This window comes from Homarus americanus, unplaced genomic scaffold (assembly GCF_018991925.1).
Source record: "Homarus americanus isolate GMGI-L3 unplaced genomic scaffold, GMGI_Hamer_2.0 scaffold50281, whole genome shotgun sequence".
Lineage (NCBI taxonomy): Eukaryota > Metazoa > Arthropoda > Malacostraca > Decapoda > Nephropidae > Homarus > Homarus americanus.
Genome location: NW_024742338.1, coordinates 2418200 through 2429134, shown reverse-complemented (window position 1 = coordinate 2429134; position 10935 = coordinate 2418200). Strand labels below are relative to the sequence as shown.

Below are 10935 nucleotides of genomic sequence, written 5' to 3'. Positions count from 1 at the left end.
CTTACCCCGTAGTTCAGAGCCTAGTTGTTGCGCTACACTCTTGCATAAGTTCGCTCTTGTAGTTAGTTGCCCAATTGTGAACCGGTTGTTGTTGATGCTATCTGCTGTAACTAAGGCCCTCACCCACACATAATGTAATTAGGAGAAAAGTAAAACACACCCACTCACAAAAGTAGAGTAAAAGTAAACCATCTAACCACTCACGTAAATAAGTAATGGTAAAAGTAAGACCCACTTTTAAAAAGAGGAGCCAATCTTCCCGTCACTTACAGTATATACAAAACTAGAACCACACTTCAAGTTTCCAACAAAATAAAGATGCCAATTCTCTCTCTCTTAAAGATATTTACTTACTGACCCTACTGATTTAGATATCTTCAGGACGAGGGAGTCGGCAGGTCAGAGAATCCAAAAATATTATAGCCACAAGACAAGACCGGGGTGAGGAGAGTCGAGCATCCGAGAGAACCCTAATGGAGTCACATAAACGCCGTCGTTAAATGTGTTAAATACAATGACAAATGTACAGTATATATATATAATTCCTATTATTTACTATATTAATCAAGTAGGTATAACTGTTGGACACATAATTATACCTAACGCCCAAAAAAGATGCCTTACCTCAGTCATCCAAGTTTTCTTTTCAGTCTTGCTCGTATCTTCCAGTTTGTTATTCCAAAGATTTGTTCGTACAGTCAATCTCGTGACTGTACTTCAACAACTAAGGTCTTAAAGCGCGTATAACAATTCCAATAATTACACTCGTCCATCAACGATTATATTACACGAGAGATTATTAAGCCCCAATGTCAATACCATCAGCAGTTGATGGCCACTGACGACAGTTACTATACAACCTTGAATTCTGTATCTCTGGGCTGGAAAATTCTTGAGTCATTGTCTATTGGTAAACTAAATGATTGTGTCGTGAAATTTGGGTAGACTTTCCAACATAAACTCAAATATTTCTCCTCTAACTCAATAAGATTTCCGACAATTCATTTATTAAAGGTCGTCACCATGCTGTTTCTTACTTTACAGCCCAGTTTATAAATAATCTTCTATGGTTTTCTGATACCACATGAGTAAGAATTTTCACAACTATAATGCTATAGATTTTTTTTCTTCACGATAACAGGATGACAACTCACGACACTTCACTTGATTGCTTGTTTGTATTACCATTACTCAGTAAATTGATGTTACAGTGTTTTTACTGCAACCACCGAGGTATTTAAGTGTATTTTAAGTTATCAATACCAAGGAATATCCAATACACTAGTCCTCGGTAATCAAATTAACAGATACGTATCACTGCCCCTTCTCACAGCCGCCAAGACACTGCCTCATGGTTCTCGATCATTCGATGTTGACAAATAGATTTGGAAAATATCTCAAAATCTCCAGATGCCAGTTTGAGTATTTCATAAAATTTTATTTAATAATCATACAACCACGTGAATATAAGAAATCAGTTATTTCTATTACTATAACTATTTTTGTTCTTGTAATTAGAGAAAATTAAATTGCTGTAAATTCTGAGTTGCAATATTAACAATGACTGAACTACCGGTTACAGGAACAAAGTAAAAAAAAATAAATACTTTATTTAGTGATACTAACACCATTCATAACTAACAACGATACACTTAATTTTATACGCATTAAACCGTGCTGATCTTGTTAGATAGAATACATCTTTATTAATCCGTCATTGGTAACTTTTTAAACAGTAGCCTAATTGGACCCACATCATTATATCGTACACATAAGTACATGCACTGAGTAATGTTATTATACATATTCTACAATAAACTGCCGATTGCTATCATAACTAAGGTAAAACTTCATATTTCCAAATCTTATTCCTTAGCAGTATCCAAGAAAGTGTTGCAGAAAATGGTTGTAATTAGGGTTGCTTTATCCTATGTGTAGGGTATTCTTAATTCCTTCAAGCATTTCCCGAGACGAATATCTTGAAAAATATAAAGGCTACAAGTAGTATGTACAGTACAGGTACTTGGGTAGGGTAATAAAAGATAATGTGAAACACCACAAGTCTTCCCTCAAGTTGTTTCTGGATAAAATAAAATACTTTTGATGGTTTTTATGTTAAAGATCATGACCATGGATATAACAACACCGAGAATAGGGCACAATATATGCTAACTCTCTCTACATAATTCCATAGAAAATTGTTTAAACTACTGTGTTTTTACATCCATGAGCAGGCTTTATATTTTATTTAAAACCAAGCACTGCTTCTCAGAACAGTTCAAGATCATTTCTACTACAGTTACCAGCGTAATATAAGTTACCTTGTACAACACACCAAAATCAGCGAATTAACACCAAACTGTGAAGTACAGATTTTAACGTGACATACACTCAACAGGACCCAACCAGCAGCCAAGGACCTGTTATCATATAGACCCCCCGCTACTCCCACACCACAACACCAACATATATAAAAATCTTGTGTTCTAACTTCATACATATGTGCAGGGGCCAACATATTGCCTGGAACTGGAACCCTCTGTAGCCAGTATACAATAATTTCTTTACATATATAAATAGCCTTATCAAGTTGCTTCACTCCTCCTCCCACACTAGAGGACTACATATGTGTAAGTAGTGTACAATACAACATTTTCCATCTCTTACCAATTTACAGCAAATTTATTCTCTCTAAAATCAGAATTATCAACTCCCAGACAAACCAAAACAGTTCATTCCCAGTCAAGCCACAACTGTCAACTCTCAGTCAGGCTATAATTATCAACTTCTTGTCAGGCCAGAGGTGACAGCTTTTGTCTAACTGAGAGCTGACACCACTACACCATTCAAAAATATAAGTTCCCTCTAGAATTTAAAATTTAAATGAAGTCTTATTAACAGCTATTAATATTACTCCAATATGATAAATGCTTTTCCTAAGAATCACATTACAGTACTGTATTATCATCATCAAAATTTAGTACAGTACAGTAGTATATATTCGTAGATTGACTATGTTTATGTATTCTTGTTTACCTCATCCAAAAACACAAAAACATCATATTTGTAAGATCATAAACCTATTGACAAATTATAATTATGTTTGCATTGCTTAATCACACAAGACAATTTGCTCTTGAGAATAAATTGCCATTAACTTCTCGCTTTGTCCAGACTTTGAAAAGAGTGGAATCATTAAAATACTGTTAAACCACTAAATAAATGCATAAATGGTTCATAATAATATTCCACATAGTAATCACTGAAGTACTTTGCATACACATATCCATATTACACAAATTCTTTCTCATTAACCAGTAACTTGAATTTCATGTCATCATTTAGTCTCTAAATGAACACTCAGGAATACCATTTCAGAAACGACAAGTCCTATATGATGCCAACTTCTTGCCTGACTTCACGTGCTGTACTTATCATTCCTCTTTTATGTCTTAATGCAGTGAAATCTACAAGAACTGATCCACCAACAATCTGACTGTATACAAGAATATAATCACAGTTTAATTCAACATATCAAACCAGCACCTGGAGTTAGGATTGGCGTCCGTATAACAACACACCAAGAGGGCACAATTATGTACAGCACTTCAACGCACTACGACACCAACACCCTACTGATGCTAAATGACCTTCCAGAGAGGTACCGGGTCAATTTTATATTCGAGAACCCTGAATGATTACTATAGCTTAGAACGTGCAATAAACAGGAACCTAAAAATCAATAGGAATAAAGTCTTATCATATATCATTGTGAAGAACATAAATGACCCTGCACAATTTTATAACCACAGTTGGCTAATCAATACTCAACACTCATTTTAAAAACTAATTATCATAGTAACTTGGTTGGTTGTGTAGATTCGAGTAAGATTCCTGGTACAGTACAGTACGCCATAATGCTGACCTCAATATCAACACCATATACAAATTTTCCTAACCCATGATGAAGCAGAGGGTTAGTGTGTTTCATCAACCTCTAAATAACACAACTTTTGAAACACGACTCACGTACACCCTCCTCCATATGACGCTATCTCTAAGAGTATCCACAAATTCCCCCATACAACATCTTCCTCACACACGAACTCCCATCTTGTGTACCTTTGATTTTAACTTAACAGCCTCACTTTGATATTCTATGCATGTACACCACCCAGGTAACCTATCTCTTCCTGTTGACATGTCCATTTTGATGCAATCAGGCACACACACACACACACACACACACATATTCTACTGCACCACCATATTTATTAGCTTGTGTAAAATTCTGTTTATTCATGTTATATTAAGCAAGTAATAAAAGCAGTTATTACATACACCAGACAAATAGAAGGCCTTACAACACTAGTCAGATCTTTTGATTCACTTTACATCTTGAGGTGTTATATGTACTGAATTGTATATTCTGTATATATATAGTGGCAGTGTCTTAACTCACAAACACAAATCTGAATATGGGAAGGTATATATCTGATGTGTACAATGTTAAACAAATTAAAGAATATATCCACCATCTCACTTCTTATGCTCTTAACATCTCCACATCATCATCCAAACTTCTAACATCCTTGCAAACCTTCAACTCTCTCTTTTTCTCCATATATATATATATATATATTTCATTTCATTTGTTTCATTTTCTATTTACTGTAGATTTCTCAGAACAACAAATGGTTACAACAAATACAAACTGGTCACTTAACCTTCCTACTCTCACAGTGACACAGAAGCAGAAATGTAATGACCTTGTCGGCAGCACACTACACAATCACACGTCCTCTGATCTCCACTGGAATAAATTAAGTCTTCCCTCTCGTGTCACGCCAAGAATCGTAGATACACTTGGTGTACACAGTGTACACAGTGCTAGGTGACAACTTCTACCTCACACATGAACTGTTGCAAGTCCAGAAGAAGAGTGTTGCTAATCAGAACAAATGGACCAATCATGAAATCAAAATTATTGACTAATACCCACATTGCAGTCCTGAATATAGGATAGAATGACAACAATACACCTGGAAAACTATGAAATGATAAAAAATTCAGTTAATAAAATAGTACAGTACGTACTAGTACTGAGTAAATACAGTATAGACTATCAAGATCAATTTGTCCAAAACTAATGGACCGTCAAACCCCGAATACAAAGACTTTAAAAACAACTCGTCCTCTTCTGCTCTCTACAGTACTACACTTACAAAAACTACACACTTAAATACTTCAGCTGTGCAAGGAGAGAGTCATGTTCCTCATATAAGTAACATAACCGTACATCCATCGTATTGTTGTGATAGAAACCGTTTTCCTTTAATATGTGGATGATACAAGGATGAGACATTAGCCTATACCTCCTCCAGTGTATTGGTTTCTTGTGCCACATACACTGTAGACTCGGTCATACATACAGTACCCCGAGTGACAAATCCAACCCAAACCCTCTAAGAGGTCAGTACACCTGTAAGTGGTCAGTAAACCAGCCTGTTAAGTGGCACAAATTACCCACAACAAAGCAGAGAAGTTTAGAAGTGTTGCCGGAGGTGCATCAAGTGTTGCCCGAGGTGTATTGTGAGTGTTGCCCGAGGTGTATTGTGAGTGTTGCCAAAGGTGTTACATGAGGTGTATCATGAGTTTGATACCAGGGGTGTATCCCGAGGTGTGAGTGTTGCCTGAGGTTACCATGAGTGTTGCCAGTTGCCAGGGGTGTTTCAATAGTGTTGCCCGAGGCTCACCAAAAGATCCATCAACACTGGTAATGCTTTTTTTTTAAACTCCTCCCCCAACAACTACAATATCTACACAAAAGAAATAAGTACCCAACCCCATACAAGAAAACTACCAGGTAAATTTTAACCACAAATCCTTCAAAATAAAAGTAAAAGTTGACTTTAAATACCAGATTATAAAAAAAAATAATAATTTTGTAATAAATCATCACATACTTTTAATACCTAAAAAAATAAGAAAAAATTTATAAAAGTTCCTAAACTCACACATGCACAAAAAATAAAGTTTACAGTATTTTAAGGACATACAATAAAATTACAGTACTTAGGAAAATATAATCCTAAAATATAATGGATACCATATTATGTAAGTATTTCATCTGTATACTGGGTAACACATGTCGAAGGAGGGGAGCTTTTCCTTGTACCATATTAAAAAATTTCTGGTTAAGTCCTTGACAAAATTGATGGGACACTTTTGACAAAATTTGGTGCAGTACAGATTAGTATTTCAATGTCTGTTTAGTGGTATTCAGATTTATTTCTGGATTATATAATGCGTTTTATTTCTCAAGTTGCTCCTCTCGCCAATCACACATATGAATCAATAAGTAGTCACCATATACTGTACTGCTACTGCCAAGCGTCGATGGAATTTTGTCCTTGACTGTATGCATGTACTGTACATTGCTATAGGTCACGTTATGGTTTCATTAGTCAAGCCAAGACTAGCATGCCGTATTCGTATAGGAACATGTTAACCTTACAGCTGTAAAACATTGTCACACATGGGTGGGTGGTTGACTGTGTGTATGGTTGGTTGGTGTGGGGGGGTGTGTGTGTGTGTGTGTGTGTGTAAGGTTATAATGAGCATGGCGGGGTCTGTGTGTGTGTGTGCATATATGTGTGTAAGTTATCAGGAGCATGTGGCTGGTCACTCCTCGAGATTCCAAGTAAACTCGACTGACTGTCTGTTTGTCATTACCTTCTACTATAATTCAGAGGCATCATTTGGAAAACCAGAATATATACCAGGAATCTTAGGTACTGTACATGCTTTTATACGAGAGAGAGACTCGGTAAGTGACGCTGGGAGGAAGTATAAAACCGATGCCATGAGTCGACAAGGACCCAGTAACCGATACAACAGGACTTAAAAGTAATTGGAGCGACCAGCACACAACTTGAGTCCAGAACACTGTCCCCAGGCCTGACAGGACACCACCCACATCACCATTTCTAGCCTTACCAAGATGCCACACCCTCTTCCACAATGTAATACCCTTACATTAATTATGTCATAAATGCATTATTGAAAAAACAAGTCATTAATACCTGCAATTGTACTATTGCTCAGCACAGCATCATCCAGGCCATTCAGCATTGTTTTGTGATGCTCTCATTATATTTCTCTGAATATCCATTAATATAGTCATTTATAAACTAGTTAAACTGATATGAGGACATTATTTATATTTGGTAGGATTAAAACACAAGATATATAAAGTACCCTGGTATAAATAGGGCATATGAGGCTTACAGACTACATAAGTGATAACTTTGGTTGTAGGTAAGTTGAAACAATGTAACCCTCTGATGTACAGATCATTTAAGTAGACAACTGAAGTCATTACATTTCTAAGGTATTTAAAGAGTCACTTTTTAACCTGCTCTTCACAAATCTCTTAATATATTGTCACCTTACACATCTAGTTCCTCATTCTTGTGTACATTACTAAACAAATATTTTCCCTCATAACATCTCTAAGACGTGCCCAACAACAATATTTAATATACTATCTATACCCACACCCTGCCCATAAAATCAAATAACTTAATTTCTATTCAATTTTCTTTATTGTCGCACACTCTAAACTTCCTTTGGTAATTCCACCTTTAAGCAGTGTAAAATTCAGGGAGAAAAAATCCCTGAATCCCAGCCCTAATAAGCATTCCTTTAATTGTGGGTCAGTTCAGTGGATTCATTTAGCCTTATGCACCACCCCAACAAGACAGTACAACACCTTCTAGTCAAATTGATAACTTTAACCCTTAGGCCAGTCTCCACACTTTCATTAAATTATGCACTTCCATTTTCTCTCAAGCACAGATCATATTTTCTATAATTTATTACACTAAAACATTTTCCAATATACTGTCTTATTTAGTTCTGTGGGGTGGCACCTGCTATATGAAAGGACCAGAGGCTTGACAAGACACCTTACAAAATGAAGGGTCAGCTTAATCACCAGCCTTGACGTATGTAGTACCAAAAAACATGAGCACACGGTAGCTTATACTCCAGAGTCCTGATACAATGTACAGGAGTGGCAAACCTTACCTGACACTGATGCTGTGGGTCAGGAAATTATCTCTTTCAGTCAATAGTCCAGAGTATCACCACTTTATTTCCTTACATTCCATAAGTCATCCTGATTGACGCTCTATCACATGTCATTCCTAGATCAATAAATACTATACCTACGTTAACATCTCTTGTTTCATTTCAGTACAAGTTGTATTTTTCAACCAAAATTATTAATACAAATAACCTGGTCCATCAAGATACACAAAGGTACAGTAAATATTCAGACTTACATTTTCTTTTTAAGTAACTGAATAATAATAATAATAAAAAAGTTCTGTACAAAACAACAAAATGCTAAAATAAATTCAAATTTCTTTTATGATCTTCAAAGTCACAATTGGTTTTGGTCATTAGTCTACAATATATACTGTAGCGACCAACTGGGAAGCTGAACACACAGACACGCATACACACACAGCTTGCAGTTCCTTGCTAACATGAATCATAACAGTGCAAAAACTAATTAATCATTACAGCTTCACCAACACTCAAACCTCTAAACATTAATTTTCAATTATACATTAATTTAATTATGGAAATTATATAAGAAAATTTATAAAAAGTGATAATATTCTTTAGCAAAATCTATAATTTCTTAAACAAATTTTTATAAGGTCAAGTAAAAAAAAAATTGCGCTTCGGGTGACTCAATACCCTAAATAGTGTAGTGTTAACAAGTGTAGTTATGCTTAAGGTTGAAGGAAAGAATCAGGGAAAATAAGGACACCAAAATTACAAGTGGGTAGCCCAGGGGATGTTCAGGCATTGTGCATAACCAATACAGTACCATATCTACTGTACTCTGTTGTGGAACACTGTTATCAAAAGTTTTTAACCCTAAATGCAATGTTTTCCTTGTCTGCTACAGTTCTATATCACTTCAGGTACAGCAGCCATTATGCTACTGTAACTTGGTTATCAACCCACATCAAGTACAATTAATCAAACCATTGGCTGTAAAGAAGAGAGTAAATAACATAAAATACATGTACTGGATGCCTTAAATTCCTGTTTGTAATAATGTAGTACTGTATTAAAATCTGTCATTTAAATAAGTAGTTTAGTGACATATTCTACATATTTGTCTTGGTTCAGAGAACAGGGTCATGTACCAGTTTAGAACTATATAGCCACCTTAAACACTGGTATAGAACCATGATTTATTTACTATACTGTAAGTGTATTCTTATTTATAATTTAAAATTCTGGAACCTCCTGATACTTACAATTACCCACCCTCTGTGATATTCCCCTGTACTTTACCACTGCCTACAGGTCTTCACCCCTCCAGCAAACTAAACTAAATCAACACCAAACAATGACTGAGTTTAGCAGGAACGAATCACTGAGCGCTGACATACTCAAGTAATTGTTGCTTTGTGATCTATTTCTACTACAGTTAGACACAGTTTAATAGTTTGTTTAGTTTCTCTGGGATGCTGAAGGTGTAAACAGGCAAAGAACGAATGATATTGCAGGAGGAAAAATAACTGTATACATTAGGACGTTCCAGATGTGTAAACAAAAGAAAACTCTCGCAAAGCATTCATGATTCTAACCCAATAGTAATGAGGAATGTCATACTAAACTGGTACCTTACACAAAAGGGTAGAACCTATGTGAATATCTCAACATGTACTGTAGAATAATCTTTGTATTTTTTCATTCTTTATTTTATCAAAGAAAATAAAAGAAATATGCTCTGAGGAAGAAAAGCTGCTTCAATATAAACCTTTCATGTTCTGACTTTTATTGTCTGTTTATGACGGACTTCAACAAAGAGACCACATTAAGAATGATATTAATGATGATAATGCTGCTGCTGATGATGATGATGATGATGATAAGATTTAATATAAAATTGGATGCCATTACAGTATTGTACTATGTCACTGAACCAATAAAATATCTATATTGTGATCTGAAAAGACTGCTGCAGACTGTGGTGTACCTCTGCTTAGAAACATACCAAACATAATAAGTTTGCTGCAGTGCCTCCAACATAACAACATTAAATAAATAAAAAAAATCGTAACCTAACTGACTGAAAATTCCTGGAGTCAAGTCGCCTGAACCACAATATTTTTTTGTGTCTGACCTAAATGTTATACAGCATATAAAAGTATAATACAGATATCAACAAACTATTTCACGAAAAATAAAAAAATAAATCAACAAAAAGGTCACAACAGAAGACAAGACACGACACACACACACACACAAACAACGGAGATCACAACGCGAGCGACGGCTAACTGCGGGACAGTCTGAATGTGTATAGCTCCATGGGTTGTAGAGATAGCGTGTAGGACTTGGTCATGTCCACGCCCTCGTACAGCATCGAGAGGGACATTTGGTGCACCTGCTCGTTAAACATGCTGGGGAACAACTCCGTCAAACGTACCTGCAAAGACGACACGATAAAAATGCATATCTATCTTGATCAATCTACCATATCTACCTCCAACTTATTTTTCAATATGGTGAAAGTCCCATCGTCCGCTTGTGCTTGCTTCCCAACCACACCAAAGTACAGTACTGTGCTTAAACAGAATATACCCAACCAACTCTTTCTATAGCCACCTGGATGAAACTACTGTACCTTTTTCTATAACCAATTATCTATATCTGTCTGTATTGATTCTGTCTCTATTTTATCAATCTCACTGTATGTACACTGTTCATCTATGTTGTCTCCTTACTCGGTACATGATGAACCAACTGTAAACCCATGTGTTGATTTTTACTGAATGAAAATCTATCTATCTATCTATCTATCTCTCTCTGTAGGTGGTATAAACACAGACATCATCAGAA

General features: G+C 35.7%; 1 protein-coding gene across 2 annotated transcripts in view; it reads right to left on the bottom strand.

Moving 5' to 3' along the window:
• Positions 1 to 2098: 2098 nt before the first annotated feature.
• Positions 2099 to 10935, bottom strand: part of LOC121876770 (alpha-mannosidase 2x-like) — a 28153-nt gene continuing 19316 nt past the window's right edge. For both annotated transcript variants that reach the window (XM_042382146.1, XM_042382147.1), the window contains one exon: positions 2099 to 10522. In XM_042382146.1, coding sequence (XP_042238080.1) covers positions 10370 to 10522 — 153 coding nt within the window. In that variant the 3' untranslated portion in view covers positions 2099 to 10369. The remainder of the gene's footprint in view (positions 10523 to 10935) is intronic.